The sequence below is a fragment of the Thalassophryne amazonica genome, chromosome 8 (genome assembly GCF_902500255.1).
Source record: "Thalassophryne amazonica chromosome 8, fThaAma1.1, whole genome shotgun sequence".
Taxonomy (NCBI): domain Eukaryota; kingdom Metazoa; phylum Chordata; class Actinopteri; order Batrachoidiformes; family Batrachoididae; genus Thalassophryne; species Thalassophryne amazonica.
The window spans coordinates 53867135-53890955 of record NC_047110.1 but is presented as its reverse complement, the minus strand read 5'-3'; the positions used below and the strand labels follow the sequence as shown (position 1 = coordinate 53890955).

The window sequence follows — 23821 nt, the reverse complement described above, 5'->3', positions numbered from 1 at the left end:
CCTATGACTCTTGTCAAGGAGGTCATGTTTTTGTCTTCAGTCTGTTCAAAGACCAAAGGAATGATCCAGCCCTTTATCAGGATGCAGGATCAGACAAACAGCAATGAAACATATTCATTTTGGTGGCAGTAAATATGTTGCAAGGCCTGAATGGTTTTGAAAGAGGACTGAGCTAAGGGGACGCTGTAACTTGTGTAAAATATTCATCTTTAAGATCAGTTGTTTTTGTGTTACACATCCAGACCAAGAGAGAATGACACAAAACCAAGAACAATCAGAGATTTCTGACATCCGCCAATCCGAATCTGGATCACCTCCAAAATTCAGTGCAGTCTTCCATGCCTTAATATCTATCTGAGGTGCAAATTTGGTGAGAATCCTTGAAGTACTTTTAAAGTAATCATTCAAAGCCTATATAAAGGGAAAGCATGATCCAGAATCCAGATCTGGATCTCCCCCAAAATTCAGTGGAGCATTCAATCCCCTAATATCTATCTGTGGTGCACATTTGGTGGGAATTTGTAAAGTAGTCCCGGGTTTGATTCCTGCCCACACTATCTGTATCCTTACTATCACTTCCTGTTCCGGAGCACAGCGGTGTTTTGCTGTATCTGTTAGCTGTTTAATCTGCGCAGTTAGATTGATCTAGTTAACTAGATAACGATTTGTTTCACAGTGTAATCTTCACGTGCCTTAACTAAAGCACTCTGCTGAATCACCTCTAAATTATTTACACGTTATTCACTTTGCGTGTTTTTAGGAATCCGCTAGCTTAGCACAGCTACTAGCTCTTAGCCGGTTTAGCATGGCGGCTTCTCCTGTCTCTCCCGCACTTTTCTGCTCTGAGTGTGAAATGTTTAGTTATTCCTCGGCCTCCTTTAGTAGTAATGGTACTTGTAATAAGTGTAGCTTATTCGTAGCTTTGGAGGCCAGGCTGGGCGAATTGGAGACTCGGCTCCGCACCGTGGAAAATTCTACAGCTAGCGAGGCCCCTGTAGTCGGTGCGGACCAAGGTAGCTTAGCCGCCGTTAGTTTCCCTCTGGCAGATCCCGAGCAGCCGGGAAAGCAGGCCGACTGGGTGACTGTGAGGAGGAAACGTAGCCCTAAACAGAAGCCCCGTGTACACCGCCAACCTGTTCACATTTCTAACCGTTTTTCCCCACTCGGCGACACACCCGCCGAGGATCAAACTCTGGTTATTGGCGACTCTGTTTTGAGAAATGTGAAGTTAGCGACACCAGCAACCATAGTCAATTGCCTTCCCAGAGCAGGCGACATTGAAGGAAATTTGAAACTGCTGGTTAAGGGTAAGCGTAAATTTGGTAAGATTGTAATTCACATCGGCAGTAATGACACCCGGTTACGCCAATCGGAGGTCACTAAAATTAACATTGAATCGGTGTGTAACTTTGCAAAAGCAATGTCGGACTCTGTAGTTTTCTCTGGGCCCCTCCCCAATCGGATCGGGAGTGACATGTTTAGCCGCATGTTCTCCTTGAATTGCTGTCTGTCTGAGTGGTGTCCAAAAAAATGTGCGTGGGCTTCATAGATAATTGGCAAAGGTTCTGGGGAAAACCTGGTCTTGTTAGGAGAGACGGCATCCATCCCACTTTGGATGGAGCAGCTCTCATTTCTAGAAATCTGGCCAATTTTCTTAAATCCTCCAAACCGTGACTATCCAGGGTTGGGACCAGGAAGCAGAGTTGTAGTCTTACACACCTCTCTGGAGCTTCTCTCCCCCTGCCATCCCCTCATTACCCCATCCCCGTAGAGACGGTGCCTGCTCCCAGACCACCAATAACCAGCAAAAATCTATTTAAGCATAAAAATTCAAAAAGAAAAAATAATATAGCACCTTCAACTGCACCACAGACTAAAACAGTTAAATGTAGTCTATTAAACATTAGGTCTCTCTCTTCTAAGTCCCTGTTAGTAAATGATATAATAATTGATCAACATATTGATTTATTCTGCCTTACAGAAACCTGGTTACAGCAGGATGAATATGTTAGTTTAAATGAGTCAACACCCCCGAGTCACACTAACTGCCAGAACGCTCGTAGCACGGGCCGAGGCGGAGGATTAGCAGCAATCTTCCATTCCAGCTTATTAATTAATCAAAAACCCAGACAGAGCTTTAATTCATTTGAAAGCTTGACTCTTAGTCTTGTCCATCCAAATTGGAAGTCCCAAAAACCAGTTTTATTTGTTGTTATCTATCGTCCTCCTGGTCGTTACTGTGAGTTTCTCTGTGAATTTTCAGAACTTTTGTCTGACTTAGTGCTTAGCTCAGATAAGATAATTATAGTGGGCGATTTTAACATCCACACAGATGCTGAGAATGACAGCCTCAACACTGCATTTAATCTATTATTAGACTCAATTGGCTTTGCTCAAAATGTAAATGAGTCCACCCACCACTTTAATCATATCTTAGATCTTGTTCTGACTTATGGTATGGAAATTGAAGACTTAACAGTATTCCCTGAAAACTCCCTTCTGTCTGATCATTTCTTAATAACATTTACATTTACTCTGATGGACTACCCAGCAGTGGGGAATAAGTTTCATTACACTAGAAGTCTTTCAGAAAGCGCTGTAACTAGGTTTAAGGATATGTTTCCTTCTTTATGTTCCCTAATGCCATATACCAACAGAGTGCAGAGTAGCTACCTAAACTCTGTAAGTGAGATAGAGTATCTCGTCAATAGTTTTACATCCTCATTGAAGACAACTTTGGATGCTGTAGCTCCTCTGAAAAAGAGAGCTTTAAATCAGAAGTGCCTGACTCCGTGGTATAACTCACAAACTCGCAGCTTAAAGCAGATAACCCGTAAGTTGGAGAGGAAATGGCGTCTCACTAATTTAGAAGATCTTCACTTAGCCTGGAAAAAGAGTCTGTTGCTCTACAAAAAAGCCCTCCGTAAAGCTAGGACATCTTACTACTCATCACTAATTGAAGAAAATAAGAACAACCCCAGGTTTCTTTTCAGCACTGTAGCCAGGCTGACAAAGAGTCAGAGCTCTATTGAGCCGAGTATTCCTTTAACTTTAACTAGTAATGACTTCATGACTTTCTTTGCCAATAAAATTTTAACTATTAGAGAAAAAATTACTCATAACCATCCCAAAGACGTATCGTTATCTTTGGCTGCTTTCAGTGATGCCGGTATTTGGTTAGACTCTTTCTCTCAGATTGTTCTGTCTGAGTTATTTTAATTAGTTACTTCATCCAAACCATCAACATGTCTATTGGACCCCATTCGTACCAGGCTGCTCAAGGAAGCCCTACCATTATTTAATGCTTCGATCTTAAATATTATCAATCTATCTTTATTAGTTGGCTATGTACCACAGGCTTTTAAGGTGGCAGTAATTAAACCATTACTTAAAAAGCCATCACTTGACCCAGCTATCTTAGCTAATTATAGGCCAATCTCCAACCTTCCTTTTCTCTCAAAAATTCTTGAAAGGGTAGTTGTAAAACAGCTAACTGATCATCTGCAGAGGAATGGTCTATTTGAAGAGTTTCAGTCAGGTTTTAGAATTCATCATAGTACAGAAACAGCATTAGTGAAGGTTACAAATGATCTTCTTATGGCCTCAGACAGTGGACTCATCTCTGTGCTTGTTCTGTTAGACCTCAGTGCTGCTTTTGATACTGTTGACCATAAAATTTTATTACAGAGATTAGAGCATGCCATAGGTATTAAAGGCACTGCGCTGCGGTGGTTTGAATCATATTTATCTAATAGATTACAATTTGTTCATGTAAATGGGGAATCTTCTTCACAGACTAAGGTTAATTATGGAGTTCCACAAGGTTCTGTGCTAGGACCAATTTTATTCACTTTATACATGCTTCCCTTAGGCAGTATTATTAGACGGCATTGCTTAAATTTTCATTGTTACACAGATGATACCCAGCTTTATCTATCCATGAAGCCAGAGGACACACACCAATTAGCTAAACTGCAGGATTGTCTTACAGACATAAGGACATGGATGACCTCTAATTTCCTGCTTTTAAACTCAGATAAAACTGAAGTTATTGTACTTGGCCCCACAAATCTTAGAAACATGGTGTCTAACCAGATCCTTACTCTGGATGGCATTACCCTGACCTCTAGTAATACTGTGAGAAATCTTGGAGTCATTTTTGATCAGGATATGTCATTCAAAGCGCATATTAAACAAATATGTAAGACTGCTTTTTTGCATTTACGCAATATCTCTAAAATTAGAAAGGTCTTGTCTCAGAGTGATGCTGAAAAACTAATTCATGCATTTATTTCCTCTAGGCTGGACTATTGTAATTCATTATTATCAGGTTGTCCTAAAAGTTCCCTGAAAAGCCTTCAGTTAATTCAAAATGCTGCAGCTAGAGTACTGACGGGGACTAGAAGGAGAGAGCATATCTCACCCATATTGGCCTCTCTTCATTGGCTTCCTGTTAATTCTAGAATAGAATTTAAAATTCTTCTTCTTACTTATAAGGTTTTGAATAATCAGGTCCCTTCTTATCTTAGGGACCTCATAGTACCATATCACCCCAATAGAGCGCTTCGCTCTCAGACTGCAGGCTTACTTGTAGTTCCTAGGGTTTGTAAGAGTAGAATGGGAGGCAGAGCCTTCAGCTTTCAGGCTCCTCTCCTGTGGAACCAGCTCCCAATTCGGATCAGGGAGACACACACCCTCTCTACTTTTAAGATTAGGCTTAAAACTTTCCTTTTTGCTAAAGCTTATAGTTAGGGCTGGATCAGGTGACCCTGAACCATCCCTTAGTTATGCTGCTATAGACTTAGACTGCTGGGGGGTTCCCATAATGCACTGAGTGTTTCTTTCTCTTTTTGCTCTGTATGCACCACTCTGCATTTAATCATTAGTGATTGATCTCTGCTCCCCTCCACAGCATGTCTTTTTCCTGGTTCTCTCCCTCAGCCCCAACCAGTCCCAGCAGAAGACTGCCCCTCCCTGAGCCTGGTTCTGCTGGAGGTTTCTTCCTGTTAAAAGGGAGTTTTTCCTTCCCACTGTCGCCAAGTGCTTGCTCACAGGGGGTCGTTTTGACCTTTGGGGTTTTTACGTAATTATTGTATGGCATTGCCTTACAATATAAAGCGCCTTGGGGCAACTGTTTGTTGTGATTTGGCGCTATGTAAATAAAATTGATTGATTGATTGATAGTTTTGACATAATCCTCAAAAGCCTATATAAAGTGAAATCTTGATCCAGAATCTGGATTTGGATCTGGATCACCTCAAAATTTTAATGGAGTTTTACATGGCTGAATCCATGGTGAAAACTGAGAATCTGTGAAGTAGTTTTGACGTAATCTTTCAAAGCCAATATAAAGCCTAACTTGATTCAGAAACTGGATCCGGATCCAGATCACATCCAAAATTTAATGGAGTCTTCCATGGCTTAATATATATCTGTGTTGAAAATTTTGTGTAAATCTGTGCAGTAGTTTTGATGTAATCCTGCTAACAGACAGACACATAAATAAATAAACAGTAATCTCTCAAAGCCTATATAAAATGAAATTTGATCCAGAATCTGGATTCGAATCACTTCCAAAATTTAATGGGTTCTTCATGGCCTAATATGTATCTGTGGTGAAAACTTCGTTAAAATCTGTGCAGTAGTTTTGACGTAATCCTGCTAGCAGACAGACAGATAAATAAATAAACACTGATGAGTTTATTACGTCTGCCAAGGACGTAATAATAAAAAAATGCATCTACATGTTGTATCATCTTATAAATATGGTAAAAGCAGAAATTGAGATAATATTCTAAAGTGCAAAAAAAAAAAAAAAAAAAAAACTGTGGGTTGCAAGTGCGGGTTATTTTATTTTGCGCATAGTTTGTCTTGGTCCTTACCCACAGAGGCGCAACTTGCCAAACTGGATGACTTCCCTTCTCCACCCTTGAGTTGTACCAGGAAAATAGATGCTGGCAGGGTGGAGCTCTGTGGAGCACAGTGAGGAGGGCTGAGGCCCGCCGGCACATAGTGGCACCAGAAGGTGCCACGTAGCCCCAAAGTCCCGTGAGAATTCAAGTCGCACTGGGTGGGCGGAGGAGCTTTCAGCTGTGCAGCCCACATTAATCTGCACAGACATAAAAAGATGCGAACTGAGCAAAGACAAGCTTTAAGCGGGTAAGAATTTAGACTGAAAAAGCTTCATCAACAGCTGTGTTTGCATACCTCAAACTGGATAATCGTGTTTTCATTTACGTCAATGTCCCTGGTGGTGATGGAGTGCTCTCCAAGTTCACTGGAGACAAACACCATGGCTGACTCGTCCTCCTCCCTGCCAAAACACATTTGTCACTTTTCAACTAGCAGTCATTCAGAATACATGAAGTGAGATAATGCCATTGTCAGTATAGAAAACTCACAGGCCAGTCTTCTGGTAGGGACAGTACAGTCCAGTATTTCCACCAGGAAAGAACAGCCAGTTGGACTCATTGGGGCCATCTTCAAAGCTGTCTATGACCACTGGTGGATTGTGTAAGGAGCTGCCATCAATAATCAGATCATCAATCACCCACACCTCCTCCTTTTTGCCTGGAGGGCAAGAGAACAAGGAGCTAATTATCACTCTTGGACATTTTCTCGACACATCTTTCAGGACATTTTGAACACTTTAAATGTGACTGCATTTAAGGAATTTAAGGAATTTAAGGAAAGAGAAATACAGTAAGTAGAATGAGTGGATAGAAGAAGAAGTCACTGCCAGGAGGTCACAACGCTTTTTCCTATTATGGCATGTTTTCTGTGTGATAGTCTTCCTCCTGAAATAAAACAGTCCGATTCCACTGAGTCCTTTAAATCAAAATTTAAGACACATTGGTTCTCTCCAACTTACAACTAGTTGTACTGTATCATTGGCTTTTTGTTCATCTTAATTAGTTATCGTGTAACACTCATGAGAAAGGAGTCAGTCTCCACGCTGTAATTTTGGGGAATGTTACTGAGTACATATGACTGTCCCGCTCAGGTCATTAAATAGATAACAACTTGATGTTAAATTGCCAATACTTTTTTTTTTATAATTAACCCTCTGGAGGTCTGTAAATACTTGTTGTTACATTAACTCCCTCTGGAGTAATGTAAATAGTTGTATATAGCTTTGTTTTTTGCTACATTTGTAGATATGTTTTTAAAATGAACAATTTATATTTACATTCTAAGTTATGAAAATGGTTTGTTAAACAAGTTTGTGGTTTTCACAGTAATAAAACAAAGTTTTTCCTGATTTGGATTTTTTTTTTTTTGTGTGTGAATTTAGGTACATTGTGTTAATATAGTATGTCAGAATGAAGGAAAACTGTAAAGTCAAACAGGTGATGTTGTGCTTAAAAAAAAACACCAAACAAGGCAAAGTAAACAGTTTTTAAGGTAAATTATTAAGGTAAAACCAAAAGTACTCAAAAATGCTCACTTATACCCTGGACTCCAGAGGGTTAACTATGCTCTGTTTGTTTGTTTTGTAGCAGACCTGCTCCCTGTTCCTCTTCAGCCATCCCTGAGAACGTCATCAAGATGCCATTGTGTACCTCATTGCTATGACAGTGCTAATCTTATCTTCCAGTTCCCCCACCTCCCCATCCTTGTCTCCACCACCACCACTCATACTCTGTTTCTCTGGCACTCTGATCTACATCTTACCTGTCTGTATTAATTTATGGTATCCTTTCGTTGTGCACAATGAGCTGGATTTAGCTGATTCCGTTTGCAGATTTTTTAAGATCCTGCATGTTTGTGTTTGTATTGTTTTGTGACTTCTGTACTCTGTAATGCCCATAACAGATGACCGCCCCACTGAGTTTAGTCCAGCTGAGGCTTCTTTCTGGAAGAAAAGGGCTTTTTCATTGGCACTCTTGCCAAAGTTCTTGCTTGCGACGTGGGTAAGGTCTAGACCGTATCCTTTGTATGCTATATATGCTATATACGAGGTCTGTACAAAAAGTATCGTACCTTTTTATTTTTTGCAAAAACCATATGGATTTGAATCACGTGTGATTGCATCAGCCAAGCTTGAACCTTTGTGCGCATGCGTGAGTTTTTTCACACCTGTCGGTTGCGTCATTCGCCTGTGAGCAGGCTTTGTGTGAGCAGTGGTCCACCCCTCTCGTCGGATTTTTATTGCGAATAAATGTCTGAACGATTTGGAGCTTTGCTGCATCAAATTTTTCCAGAAACTGTGAGAGACCTCCAGCTGGACACCATTCGGAAAATTTAAATGGCTTTCAGCGACGATTTTATGGGGATTACACAGATTAAGGAGTGCTCCGGCCGGTTTAAAGACCGCCCACAGCGTCTGAGAGCGCAGGGCGCACTCCACTCAAACAACCAGATCATTTCCAACGTGAAGGCTTTGTTGATCCGGGACGTCGTCTAACTTTCACAAAAAAGGCAGAAGGCATGGACATCAGCACTTTTTCGGCACATTCTACTGTTACAGGAGTTTTTTTCATGGAAAGAGAAGTGGAGGATTGCGCCACCATGCCGCTCATGGCGCGGGACAAAACCACCTCCGTGTTGGTCTCACAGGGCGGCTTTCAGGTGGCTTTCAGATGGCTTCCGGTTGCTTTTCAGTCATGTGAGTATCCGAGAAATTGTGCATGAGCTGGACATGCCCCAACATGTCCTGTGAGGCTTCATCACGGCGGTGCTTTGCACCATGCGGCTCCGAGGCGATGCGCGGAGTTCCTCCGCACGTCTGTCTCAATGTGCCGAAAAAATGCTGATGTCCACGTCTTCCGCAATTCCTGTGCTAGTCAGACGACATACCGGATCATGACAGCGTCCAGTTTAGAAATGAACGGCACATTCCACTGTTACAGGAGTTTTTGTCATGGAAAGAGGAGCGGAGGAACTCCGTGCCTGCTCAAAGCCTGCTTACAGGCTTTGAGCCTGCTTACGCAACCGACAGGCGTGAAAAAACTCACGCATGCGCACGAAGGTTCAAGCTTGGCTGATGCAATCACACGTGATTCAAATCCATATGGTTTTTGCAAAAAAATAAAAAGGTATGATACTTTTTGGACAGACCTCGTATACTTCCATTTGATTTAAATCCAATTGATCTAAATAAATTGAATATTGAGTGTCTTCTTACCGCCGTTGTAAGGCTGCCACAGTCTGAAACGGGTAGCATTGGTTTGAGCACTGGCTGGCAGTGGCAGGTGGAGGAACAATGTATCAGTGGAAGTTGGAAAATAAAATTCATCCAACAGCAGCCAACTGATTCCTCCGTTCACTGAGTATTGCAGCAGCACTGAGTGGGAGCGCTCTGGGATACCTGGAAAAACCCACATGTGCAGAAATAAAACACCATTCAAACAACAACAACAAAAAAAAACCTCATCCAGCTGCATCATAAAGCAATTAAACAGTACCTTTCGTGATGAATTTGAAGGAAAATTGGATGTAAAGAGTATTTGTGCAGTCCAGATCACGTGACACCAACATACGTAGACCGTCCTAAGAACAAACAAGAGAGATTGCATTTGTTTCTATTTCAGAAACCTCACTGATGTCTTGGATTCGGTCTGTTTTTGTGGGATTTCACTTTATTAATTTTAGGACTTCATACCCCTTTGAAGATAAGCGCAGCACCAGACTTGAGAGGCTCTCCACTCAAAGTGCCCCGCTCTGCTCCATAGACCTCAGGCCAGCTGTCCTGTTGCAGGTTCTCATTAAAGTCCTCTCTCAGTACAGATGGCAGCGGGGCTAAGGGCACACAGTGAGCTCCGCCATACCCCTTGTCACACCTGTGTTGGAACAGCAAGAAGAGAAGAAGTAGTCAGTCCTATATAGGCCGCGAGGATCATTGTTGCAGGTGATTTGTAGCATGAAGCAGGTGAAAGTCTACAACTCCCATATTGGCAGCCCAACTCCTTATCCCCTGAGCTACCTACTCTACAAATCATGGAATCATGTGGACTCATGTACCAAAAAAACCCCCAAAACCAAACCCAAAAAAATCCAATCATGAATCTGTGAAAGCAGTGATGACTTACACACAGCGTCCACTGTCGCATAGTCCATGTCCAGAGCACATCCAGGGGCATCCAGGGGCAAGTAGCACATTATCCAGAGCCCAGCCCTCTGCTCCTGGGGTGAAATGGGTCTGGATCCAACGGAACCGAGTTCTAGGGGAACTGGCAGATCCCACAATATGTAAAAAAAAATAAAAAAAAAATGCTATCATCGAATGTTTATTAAAAAACAACAACAAAACATCAACACATACTTGGCAGCACTTGGCAGGTAAACAGTGATCCTTCTCCAGTGTTTGTACTGGGTTGAAGTATAGATAGAGCTTTGAGTATATCCAGCACAGCCGATGGCTGGAGGCACACACTCTGGGGTGATGAGTGACCAGTGGCGGCCGCAGTCTGTGGAGTACTCCAATCGCACACCATGTGAGAAGGACGAGGACTTACTGCAGCCCATACTCAGCTCAAACTGCAGGAAGGATGAACCTGACACCTCAAAGTCCCAGCTCTCTGCATACCTTGGCTTCTCTGAGGACACAGTGAAAAGTCAAGATTGCAGATTTGTTTTTTTATTATATTGTGATTGTATTATCAACACCAAAATGAAAGACAAACATAACCTGGTAAGATTCTTTATTTTTTGTCAGGATCGTTTTTCTACTAAAATTTATTTTGACTAAAATTTGTTCAGTAGATTTTAATGTCATCCCACCCCCCCAAAAAAGAGTGAAAACCTGACCTCCTTGGCGTATATGAATATAGCATAGATGATCGCTGGTACTGCACAGTTATGTGCTCATATTTCATTCCGTTCGAGAACAGCCAGTCTGACAATCGATGCTTTATGGTTTCGCACTGAGGCTTAGGAGCTTCATGTTTATAGATGTGTTGCGAAATTGCTCTTGCTGGGCATGTTTAATAAAAGCACAGAGTTGTAATGTAATATCTGTGCAAAGTAAATCCACTCACAGCTTGATGCAAGCATAAATACCATGCAGGATGTTCAATCAGTTTTGCTCTCATTAATAATGCAGGACCATGGGCGCCATTGTGCGCGGGTGATTCAGTTTCACCCAGCTGTATGCGTTATACTGTGATGTTCCTCTACCTTCACTGCCATGATCCTTTTAGCATGTGTGTAGTCTCCTTATGAGCACTGCATGTACAGTATGTATGTGCTGTTTTAAATGTCCAGTAACATGCTGCATGATGTTCGTATCCATGTGAGGATTTTTTTCAATGATTGGTGCTGACAGTGTTGTGCTCTTTGCAGAATCAATGGATGCCTAGATTACTCCATTTGAGAAGGTCAGTGACAAATATGAGTGTCTGGGTTTGTGCTTGTTCTTGATCACGACTAAGATCCAAGCTTTCAGTGACTTCCAGGACTCGGCCATTGGAAGTGTATCTGGATGGAGTGACATTGTCACACTTGTAGAGTCAGTTATCTTGTCAGTTACATTTCGTCGTTGACATTGGCATCACTCGATAATTGAGGATAGTTCCAGGAATCAGGGGTGTTTCCATTTGGTGTGAGAGAATAGACCGAGATGTGAGAAGAAGAGACGAGGACAGGAAGGGCAAGGGATAGTTGGAGGGGGTGCAGTGCCGGCTTCTCGTTGAGCAATTCGGAGCTTTTTCAAGCGTCGTTTTTCATCAGCCTGTCGGCGTCGCTCCCCTTCAGTGGTCTTGGCACTAATCATGCAGGCAGATCTCCAGGCACTCTGATCCTCCCACGCATCCAGATTGATCTTAAAGTCTTGAAGGGTGTATTTGATCTGATCTTTGAATCTTTTCTTTGGACTACCTCTTTTTCGAAGTCCAACAGTCAGCTCTGAATAGAGAACTCTCTTTGGAAGTCTGGTTTGGTCCATGCGCTAGATGTGTCCAAGCCAACGAAGTTGATGTCGATTGATTGTTGTTTCACTGGTTGTTGTTTCAATTATCTTGTCAGTTACATTTATGTCTCTGGGTACTCGAACTGTGAGATGGCCAGACACCTGGGAAATGCTTATGGAGCCATGAGGTCTCACAGTGGTGTTTGTCCATGTTGATACTTTAGAAAGAGAATGGTGGCCTAAGGTTTTGAAGCGCCAGTGCTTCCTGTCTGACTGTATGGTTGTGAGACTTGGCTGTTAACCAGTCAATTGAGGAAACGATGAGATATATTTGGTACCAGGTCTCTCGGATGAGAAGTACCACTTGCATTATGAGGGAAACATTAAATGTGACATTTTGGACATGTGGCATGTTTGTCTGGGCATGATCCAGCATGCAGCTGGTTCACACCCAGACAAACACGCCACCTCAAGGCTGCCTCAGTGTTGAGGACCCCAGCAGCTGGAGAAAGCCAAGGGGATGCAACAGGTACATGGCTAATTTTGAGAGATGGGGATGGATTGGTTTTTTGCCTGGGTGGTTGCCATCTAAGACCCAGAGTGGTTTTATCATATGGTGGATGCAGAGACGCATAGCTCCAGGACGTTTCCAGACCTGACCTGATGTGCAAGGTGTCAAGTGTTTCATTAATGGGACACTTATTATTGCTTCCATTCCAATATAAATTTTCAAGCCCAGTCAAGGAAAAAAAAAAAAAGTCAAGTATGCCATCATCAAAAGGCCAGGTGTCCATGTGTTCATGCTGACACACAACATGTGCATACAGGACTCACTATCGATGGCCTCAGAGTTGAAGGTGAGCGCTGTGTCCAGGGACAGGCAGTCCACAGTCACCTCTCCACCTTGAATGCGGTACCAGTTGTGCCTCAGAGGAGTGGTACCATCAAACTTGTCATGGAAACCTGTCCTGGAGCTATCATTCATACCAATCAGAATGTCATCCAGAGCCCACTGGGCAGAATGTTTCCCTATAAGGATGGAAAGAAACAAGTAAAGTGAAATAATTAGCTCAAAAAGAGACTATGACATATTTTGAAGTGTGTCCCTGGCTATACTGCTGTACTCCATTATTACGTATTTACCCTGCTGTGGTTGCCACCACCGAAAGACCGTGTAGGGGGTTTTGGCTGATGGTGGGAGCTCAATGGTTACGACTTGGGGCTCCAGGAAAGAACTAAAGTCCAGTTCCCTCAGAAACTGCCACTGAACACCATTGTTGGTAGAGAACTGGACAATGACACCTAGGATCAAAAACATAGCTTAGAGTGCAAAAGATAGAAAATATAGGCGTTTCGGCGGGAGCAGTATAGAATATAATGCAGTGGGACACTAACACTTGTCTAATGGTAGTGTTTTATCTGATTTGTACACAGACTGCTGCAACCTAAAGCTCATCTCTCGACAGACTACTGAAATAAATATTAGAAAAACACTGGAGTTTGATGCTCTACATCAGTAAGGAGGATGTTCAGATCTGCACATTCACATTCATGGCTGAGTTAGGAGATCTTATAGGCTGATCAAATGCAGGAGAAAGAAGGAGCATAAAGAAAAAGGACAGCCAAATGGTGATTTGATAGCTGTGGAGGTATTCCTCTACACACTGCACATATCAGGAATAGCCACATGAAAGCACCAGAGAGCCTAAATACAAAGACCATAGCTTCGAAGGTGCACAATACTGTTCCAGTTTAAATATTACCTTCATTACGAGATCGAGGTCTGGTACAAGTGGGTCCCAAACTCTTGCTGCCAATTCTGATATAAAACTGAACCAACCTGTAGGTATATAATAATCAAATAAAGTTTTACATTTGATAAACTTCCACTTGTCTCTCTGAAATAAGTTTAGAGATTTAAAGGGTCAGTTGCACTCACCGTGTGTTGGTGGTGTCTAGAGGCACAGTGTGCGCTTCTCTTCTCCCAGGGCTGCTGAAATAAAGGGCTTTGCCCTCACCAATGATGCCACAGCCTCCTCCAATTTGTCCTCCACTTAGGCTCTGCCAGAGTGGGCTGAGCTTCCCCTCAAAGCCCTCAGTCAGCTCGGTCGGGCTAGCCACAGATGGCACGCAACTGTCCTGTTCCACTGTCAGAGACAACCACAGACAGGGAATCATGCATAATTAAAAATATGGTTACATAAAGAAGAAAATGATCTGCTTGTACCTGTGTATCCCATATCACAGAAGCACACTCCAGAGATGCAATCTCCATGTCCCCCACAATGGTTTGGACAGGGCTCAGAGATGGAGACCCCATCTAATGCGAAAGCAGGTGCATCCCTGAACACACTACTTTCCTGGAACCAACGGAATCTTGTTTTACTGTGGAAATAAGACAACAGCATGGAGGAAAGAATCACAGAGTCCTTTGTTTTTAAGCTTTAAAAAGTCTGATGAATTAAGAGTTCTGTTTACAGGCCTGTTTTTATAGCTACCTGGCTGCAACATTGCGTGGCATGGCCACAGTGATTCTGATCCACTGTTCGTAGTCCCCAGTGTTGTAGACAGTGGGATCTCTTAGCTCACGACCACTGCCCTCACAAATCCCTGCACCTGGTGATCCTGGGTAGCAGCCTTCTCTTACTAGTGCCCAGGTACGCCCAGCATCATGGGAGTACTGCAGCATAACTGGAGCAGATGCGCTGAACTCTGATTCACAACCTATATTTAACTGGTGGGGAGAAACACAAAGACAAAGAGAAACAAGGAGTGGAGGCACCATCAATTAAGGGAAAATTTAATTTGGCTATATACAGTAAATCTCACATATAATATATTCAGGTGGACCAGTGAATTTTGTTCATTATAACTGAAATCTGTTACATGTATAAAACGGACAAATCTGTTATATGTATGTAACGGATTAGTTACAGCGAGGAGGTGCCGAACGATCTACAGGGAATCCCCAGCACCAATTAGGCTTATGTGTTTCCTTGATTAAACGCCTGTCCTTGAATAGGGGCCTGCCTCATTTAATGACTGGGTCAAAACTTTGTCTGAAAAAAATAAATGCCTGCCTTAAATAAGCGCCAGATAGATGTGCATTAAAATATGACATTTGGTAGAGTCACTCTTTTTTCTAAGTCCCCTTCGGAGTGGTACCTTCAAATCCAAAAGCCTGATTTATGCTTCTCCAGCTCTGTGGCCATGCAATGACATCTACGTGAGCGTGACCCTTTTAAAGGTCTCTGTCGAGTCTTTATGCAATTTGCCGCAGGAACAGTGTTTTTTTTCTCTATTAATTTGTCCCTCAACGAGCTCCACTTCTTTAACCCCAATTCCAATTAAGTTATGACGTTGTATAAAAGGTAAATTAAAACAGAATACAATGATTTGCAAATCCTCTTCAACTTATATTCAGTTGAATACACCACAAAGACAAGACGTTGTAGCAATGTTCAAACTGATAAACTTTACTGATTTTGTGCAAATATTTGCTCATTTTAAAATGGATGCCTGCAACATGTTTCAAAAAAGTGGGGACAGTGGTATGTTTACCACGGTATTACATCACCTTTCCTTCTAACAACACTCAATAAGTGTTTGGGAACTAATTGCTGAAGCTTTGTAGGTGGAATTCTCTCCCATTCTTTCTTGATGTTCGACTTCAGTTGTTCAACATTCTGGGGTCTCCTTTGTCATATTTTGCGCTTCATAATGCACCACACATTTGAATGGGCGGCAGGTCTGGACTGCAGGCAGGCCAGTCTAGTACCCGCACTCTTTTACTATGAAGCCACGCTGTTGTAACACGTGCAGAATGTGGCTTGGCATTGTCTTGCTGAAATAAGCAGGGACGTCCCTGAAAAAGACGTTGCTTGGATGGCAGCATGTGTTGCTCCAAAACCTGGATGTACCTTTCAGCTTTGATGGTGCCATCACAGATGTGTAAGTTATCCATGCCATGGGCACTAACACACCCCCATACCATCACAGATGCTGGCTTTTAAACTTTGCGCTGGTAACAGTCTGTATGGTCTTTCTCCTGTTTTGTCCGGAGACCACAATGTCCATGATTTCCAAAAACAATTTGAAACGTGGACTCATCAGACCACAGCGCACTTTTCCACTTTGCCTCTGTCCATTTCAAATGAGCTCAGGCCCCAAAAAGGCGGTGGCATTTCTGGATGTTGTTGATGTATAGCTTTCACTTTGCATGACAGAGTTTTAACTCGCACTTGTAGATGTAGCGACAAACTCTGTTAACTGACAATGGTTTTCTGAAATGTTCCTGAGCCCATGTGGTAAGATCCTTTACAAAATGATGTTGGTTTTTAATGCAGTGCCACCTGAAGGATCGAAGGTCATGGGCATTCAGTGTTGGTTTTTGGCCTTGCCACTTACGTGCAGAAAGTTCTCAAGATTCTCTGTATCTTTTGATTATATTATGGACTGCTGGTGATGGAATCCCTAAATTCCTTGCAATTCAAACATTGTTCTTGTGATCCACACCCCATCTTTGCTTGTGAATGGTTGAGCCTTTTGGGGATGCTCCTTTTATACCCAATCATGACACTCACCAGTTTCTAATTCTGTGTTCTTTGAGCATTCATCAACTTTCCCAGTCTTTTGTTGCCCCGTCCCAACTTTTTTGAAATGTGTTGCAGGCATCCATTTCAAAATGAGCAAATATTTGCACAAAAACAAAAAAGTCTATCAGTTTGAACATTAAATATCTTGCCTTTATGGTGTATTCAATTGCATATAGGTGGAAGACGATTTTCAAATCATTGTATTCTGTTTTTATTTACATTTTACACAATGTCCCAACTTCATTGGAACTGGGGTTGTACAATCATCAACCTCCAAACCAATGGTACGGTATGTGTAATTTCATCCATGAATTGTGGGTCATTTCAGCTTCTTGTTCTGACTTTGTGTTGTAAAGTTGGTCATATTTACAGACTTTTCTGCCAAACGTATTTGATCCATGATCGAAATCTAATCACCGTGCGCACTGCAAAGGCTTTTCAAATATGACGGGAGAGGAAGGAGTGAAAATGTAAAAGTGGAAAATCACAGCCCTTTGCGGTCTCCAGCATTTACAACCCCTGGCAAAAATTATAGAATCACCGGCCTCGGAGGATGTTCATTCAGTTGTTTAATTTTGTAGAAAAAAAGCAGATCACAGACATGACATAAAACTAAAGTCATTTCAAATGGCAACTTTCTGGCTTTAAGAAACACTATAAGAAATCAAGAAAAAAAAATTGTGGCAGTCAGTAACAGCTACTTTTATGGACCAAGCAGAGGGAAAAAAATATGGACTCACTCAATTCTGAGGAATAAATTATGGAATCACCCTGTAAATTTTCATCCCCAAAACTAACACCTGCATCAAATCAGATCTGCTCGTTAGTCTGCATCTAAAAAGGAGTGATCACACCTTGGAGAGCTGTTGCACCAAGTGGACTGATATGAATCATGGCTCCAACACGAGAGATGTCCATTGAAACAAAGGAGAGGATTATCAAACTCTTAATAGAGGGTAAATCATCACGCAATGTTGCAAAAGATGTTGGTTGTTCACAGTCAGCTGTGTCTAAACTCTGGACCAAATACAAACAACATGGGAAGGTTGTTAAAGGCAAACATACTGGTAGACCAAGGAAGACATCAAAGCGTCAAGACAGAAAACTCAAAGCAATATGTCTCAAAAATCGAAAATGCACAACAAAACAAATGAGGAACGAATGGGAGGAAACTGGAGTCAACATCTGTGACCGAACTGTAAGAAACCGCCTAAAGGAAATGGGATTTACATACAGAAAAGCTAAACAAAAGCCACCATTAACACCTAAACAGAAGGTTACACAACACAAGGAGACAAAACACAAGGTTACAGTGGGCTAAGGAAAAGCAATCGTGGACTGTGGATGACTGGATGAAAGTCATATTCAGTGATGAATCTCAAATCTGCGTTGGGCAAGGTGATGATGCTGGAACTTTTGTTTGGTGCCGTTCCAATGAGATTTATAAAGATGACTGCCTGAAGAGAACATGTAAATTTCCACAGTCATTGATGATATGGGGCTGCATGTCAGTTAAAGGCACTGGGGAGATGGCTGTCATTACATCATCAATAAATGCACAAGTTTACATTGATATTTTAGACACTTTTCTTATCCCATCAATTGAAAGGATGTTTGGGGATGATGAAATCATTTTTCAAGATGATAATGCATCTTGCCATAGAGCAAAAACTGTGAAAACATTCCTTGCAAAAAGACACATAGGATCAATGTCATGGCCTGCAAATAGTCCGGATCTTAATCCAATTAAAAATCTTTGGTGGAAGTTGAAGAAAATGGTCCATGACAAGGCTCCAACCTGCAAAGCTGATCTGGCAACAGCAATCAGAGAAAGTTGGAGCCAGATTGATGAAGAGTACTGTTTGTCACTCATTAAGTCCATGCCTCAGCGACTGGAAGCTGTTATAAAAGCCAGAGGTGGTGCAACAAAATACTAGTGATGTGTTGGAGCGTTCTTTTGTTTTTCATGATTCCATAATTTTTTCCTCAGAACTGAGTGATTCCATATTTTTTTCCCTCTGCTTGGTCTAAAAAGTAACCGTTACTGACTGCCACAATTTTTTTTCCTGATTTCTTATAGTGTTTCTTAAAGCCAGAAAGTTGCCAGTTGAAATGACTTTAGTTTTATGTCATGTCTGTGATCTGCTTTTTCTGAATTTTTTTTTCTTGAATTGGTGAGTGTCAGTGCTGAACTTCATTTCATACTCCTGTTAGTGGGCATGTCCAAACTGCTCTGTCCAGTATATGTGAGGGTTTTTTAATGCAAATGCATTGCGAATGGACAGGACATTTTATCAGATTTGAGCGAAAATCCGTTTTATATATATATATATCCGTTTTGTTATATACAGTATTTATTACATGGAAAACTGTAAAAAAACACTGGTATTTTTACTTTTGTCTGGTGAGTGCAAATTCATCCAGTTCATACGGATATTTAAACTACAATGAGGGTTTAGGTGAGTTTTACTGTATCTCCCATAAAATTCATAATCAAAATGGAAATCCCACAATTCTTCATCCCTTCCCAATAGTCCTCCATATATGGTGTGGTAATTAAACCAATGACACAAAATAGTCTTGCATTGGTTAAATACTTTGCATGTTTTTGCACTTTTTCTTATGAGCACCTTAAATTGAAGAGTGTAACCAGGACGCAAGGCCAAGTCTCTGGTGACTGCAACCCGGTCCCCATCAGAGCGTCCAAACACCATGGCAGAGGGCGTTGGGGCACAGAAGCTGCTATTGCTTTCCCTCTCCATGCCTTCATTACCAAGCATCAGCCACACACTCATCTGGTTGAAAGGGTAGTCAAACGCTGGCTTCTCATAGAAGTTCTGTAGAGATCAAGGCTGTGTTTAGTTATACCTTTTTTGTAAAGGTAAACCAGTCCCTTTCATAAGGGTTGGAAGGACATTTCATTCATTTTCATAAAAACAAAAGTACTGTAGTAATATAATCGCTATAAACCTCTTTTCCATCTCTATCTCACCTTGTCCTCTGTATCTCTGTTCAATGCCACACCAGTAAAATGCATGTCCAACCTCACCATATCCATAAACATTTCTATGGACTTTCTTTTCTCTTCCTGCCTGGCAAGACCATACTCAGCATCCTTCTATTGATACACCACACATCTCTTCTCTACACATGCCCACACCACCTCAGTGTCTTATACGTAGCAGAAAATGTGCTCCAACTGATTTCTAACCTGTGGTAGAGTAGGACTGGCCATGGGGATAATGTGCTTCTCTCTCTCAGACAAAATAATGACATCATCAATTGCCCACTGGTCATAGCCCTCTCCAGAGTGAAGAGGCTGCCACCAGCGGAACCTCGTGCAGGGTGTCTTTGAGGCTAAGGGCAGCTCGTAGTGAACAAACCTGATAAAAGAAAAAAAAGAGTCATGCAACAGTATAACGTGTGCTGCTAAAGATAATTACAGTGCACATCCTTTTTATTCATGCTTGTTCTCTCACCGAGGTTTGGTGAAGTCTGTGAAGTACATCTCAGCGATGAGGCCCCAGCTAATGCCGCCGTCGTTGCTGTACTGTAACAACACCCCCTCCTCCCTGCTATCCGCCTGGTTACACTCTGCCCAATCTCCACCTACACGGAGGTAAAACTGTACAAACTCCGCCCACTCAGTGTCCAGGTCCCAGCTCACTAGGTGCCTCAGCCCAGCCTATCAACACACACAACACATGCAATTTGTAGGAACAGTCAAACACAAAGCATGACATTTTTCAGTCATTTGCAACAAGAAAGTCCTGCATGGGTGGTGAGGTCCATTGGTCTGTGCTGATCCACAAATTCTATAATGTGAGGCAGATGAGACTCTGTAACTCCTTCTGGATGGGACATCAGTGCATCAAAGGTTATGCTACCAGCCAAGGCTGGTACCCATTTACAGCTGGGTGGACTGGGACAATGCAGATGAAGTGTTTTGTCTAAGAACATAGACAGGTAACGTGACCACAAAGTAAACCAAGGTCTTCACCTGGATGCAGCAGATGGTTATTTTAGAGATATGAGGAGGATCAGTTGTCTTTCTGGCTGGTTGTCATCAAGGACACAAGGCAGACCCATGGTGTCACGGATGCTGCGAAGCATGGCACCAGCACATGCTCCAAGGCATGACTTGTCTTGACTAACTTGTATCCTACTGACCTACTTGCATCCTGCCCAGCCAGGTGCAAGGGCATAGTGAATATGATGTCAACTGCTGCAACTCCCCCAAAATTAATAGTAAGGTAATTAATTAATAGTAAGAGGGCCTTTGGCTACTCCCTTGTTTTTCACTCAAGGTCGCCACAGGAGATCCAAGGTAGATCTACATGCTGATTAGACACAAGTTTTATGCCGGATGCCTTTCCTGACCAGTGGTGGCCATAGCTAACCAAAAAGTTAGCTTCGATAACTATTAATCTGCTAACTGAAGAGTTAGCTTTTATAAAGCTAAACCGAAAACCCCTAAAAAATTTAGCGGAGGTTACAGATAAAAGCTGTTCATACTACCATGAACACTGCCATCTACTGGTCAGTAGATGGCAGTGTTCATGGCAGTGTGAATAAAATTGCTGCCACACATTCGGTAAAAGTGCTGAATCCACTTAAACTGAATTTTCATTTTTCAAATTGCCTTTTATTTTTTTTTACAAATAAAAAAATTACATATTTACAAATACAGATTTATTTGTAAAACCCACCACACATTTCAGTAAGTTGTGTGTTACTGACCAACCAACCACTCATCAGGAAACTAATTTACCCAGAATACATTGTGGCATGTGTGTCTAAACACTAAAACCTTCAAAATTAGTGCATTATTTTAAAACTAAAACATATAGCTGATATTTTCACTTTGTAAAACGACAGACGTGATGCTAATTTGTCCGGGATTAGTTTGTTTAAAATTTTAACCATAACTCAAAACTGTGTGCCTGTGCATGATATGCCGGCGAGTCTGTATGGTTTAAATAGAAATGATCTCCCCCCCCCCCACTCTTTCTTTCTCTCTGGTAGTCAGCGCTCCTCTGTCTGCAGAGGATAGTGCTGTACCTCTCATAGCTGTCTGTCTGCTACAAAACATGTAACAGGTAGGCACTAAAGTCTTTGATTTCAGACTTCACAAATGTTTTGAACTGTTAAGCTTTATTAACTGTGCCCGCAAAAACATGTTAGCGGTCTAAAAATTATTGGAACTAAATTTATTGGAAGCGAATTGGTCCACTGAGGGTTTTCAAAGTTATCTGAAAAGCTAATCCTCTAACAAAAACGTTAGCTTCAATAACTAGCGGTTAATGGAACTGTGCCCAAAACTGTTCCTGACACAACTGCACATTACATGGAGAAAGGTGGCAGGAGTGGGGTTTGAACCAGCAACCTTCCACACTGAAGCCAAGCGCACTAGCTCACCCAGGGTCATAGGGTCACCATCCCTGCCGACTGCCCCAAAATTAATACACGTTAAAAATTTCCCAAATCTGCACCAAAGACTAACCTCTTGTTCCTTTGGCTATCCTGACATCATATTACTAAAATGTATTTAAAATATGTTAATATACAGTATCATTTGTAAACAAATATATAATGTCTGTGACCTAACTGATTTTTTTTCATCAAATGTGAGTTTGTCTGTTTTACCTTGCTGAAATATAAGGACGATCCCGATGACACGACTCCACAGCCCAAGTCAGGGGTCACCACCTCTCCACCAATCACCTCCAGCCATGTGGCCAGCAATGCATCTTGGGATTCAAAGTCGGAGAGCACGCTGGAGGAGAGAGGGGAGGAAGGCTGGCAGTCTGTACCAGAGAAGCCATCGTCACACCTGTGAGAGATTTCAGCTCATTATCACTTTAAATACAATAAAGTCATCTGTACTTTAATAGAGATTCAGCAAACATGCAGCATGGTGTTAGTGTGTGCCTGTGTGGTGACCTGCAGTGTCCATGGTCACACCAGCCGTGTCCATGGCACATGTTGGGACACTGCTGGCCAATGTAGATGTCATCCAGTGCCCACTCATCCTGTTCTCCATAGTAGTTCTGGATCCAGCGGAAGCGTGTGGCACTGGACCTGGACACAGAATGTGTACACATAGATGGAAGAGCAGTTTTTGATTTGATTGTCACCTACAAAATGACCACAAAGACATATGTTGAGGCCACATTTTATTACAGTGAGCGTACAAGACACATTTTGTTCACTTGTTTTGATTATGGTAATTCATTTTAATGAATCCACAGTAAGTCCTGTGCCTTGTGCTGACATTTTTATCACATCACATTATAGCAACCAAAGTGTCTTGATGGACACATTTTTGAAGACTTCACTGTAAAAGGGAGGAATCATCAAAGTCTGAATTTAGGCTAATAACCTAAAATAAAAATAGAAAAATGCACTTTTAATTCAGACTGCAGAGGGACACAATGATTTTTAAGCAAACAATTTAATCAGTGGGAATTAAGTCTGTGCATGTAATAGCATCTCGAGCACTGTAGTAAAGCCTATTTTTTTCCCCTGTGTTCACTCATAGTCACCTCAATTATAACTGATTAAATGGAGAACAAAATTTTAATTAAATGAGTGACAGTTATTGGTGTCATGCTGACAACATCATCGCGCTGTACTCGGGAATCAGCTTCTCTTATGTGGATAAAGATTTGTCATTTCAGTTTTCCTGCACGAAGATTAACCTTAACGTGTGTTTATGTGGGGTTCAGGCTGTGCTTGTGTGTGAAAATAATGTCAGAGCAAGGGCAATACCATCATCACATCATCTCGACATTTTAAAGGCTGGCTGTGGAAATGAATGTGGGATTATGGTGCAGGTGCATGCTTATATATGACTGTGAACGTCTTGTTGCTGCACGTGCACCAATGACAAACAGGAGGAGAGATGTAGATAGTCAGGTATATCGGGAATTATACAGCAGGGAGGTTTTTCTGCCTGCTGCTTTGGTGACCCATATCAACTCAAACCTTGTTCTGGTGGCTCAGAGAGCAGGCAGGGAATGTTTTATTATCATTTACTACCATGACCCCGTGACCTTTCATTATACACAGCAGGAGATTAAACCACCTTAATTTAGGAGCTGGAAAGTGGAATGAAATGGAGGTGGAGGTCATGGTGCAGTGCTCGGTGAGAAAGGTTTATGTCCTTATTTGAGCGCAAGCAGTGTGACAGTACAAGCATCCTTCACGAACAGCTTCTGTTCTGTGTGTGTCGTAAATAACTACACTGTTGGTGGTCTATACCAGTCTAACTGCAGTCAAAATTCTGTGGTTTGAATATATTGTGAATTCAAATGTAAGCCCACTGGGTGAGCAAGAGAGAGTTTGAAAAAAAAATATTGCTGCAGAAAAATATAAA

General features: G+C 41.9%; 1 protein-coding gene across 1 annotated transcript in view; it reads right to left on the bottom strand.

Moving 5' to 3' along the window:
- Nucleotides 1-23821, bottom strand: part of reln (reelin) — a 360124-nt gene that overhangs the window by 46663 nt on the left and 289640 nt on the right. The window contains 19 exon segments of the mRNA XM_034176269.1: nucleotides 5883-6109; nucleotides 6208-6313; nucleotides 6402-6570; nucleotides 9128-9310; nucleotides 9408-9492; nucleotides 9605-9782; nucleotides 10032-10172; nucleotides 10265-10538; nucleotides 12683-12877; nucleotides 12992-13150; nucleotides 13612-13688; nucleotides 13788-13995; nucleotides 14076-14233; nucleotides 14347-14582; nucleotides 19074-19280; nucleotides 19655-19826; nucleotides 19923-20128; nucleotides 22090-22276; nucleotides 22387-22524. Of these exon segments, the coding sequence (XP_034032160.1) occupies nucleotides 5883-6109; nucleotides 6208-6313; nucleotides 6402-6570; nucleotides 9128-9310; nucleotides 9408-9492; nucleotides 9605-9782; nucleotides 10032-10172; nucleotides 10265-10538; nucleotides 12683-12877; nucleotides 12992-13150; nucleotides 13612-13688; nucleotides 13788-13995; nucleotides 14076-14233; nucleotides 14347-14582; nucleotides 19074-19280; nucleotides 19655-19826; nucleotides 19923-20128; nucleotides 22090-22276; nucleotides 22387-22524 (3306 nt within the window).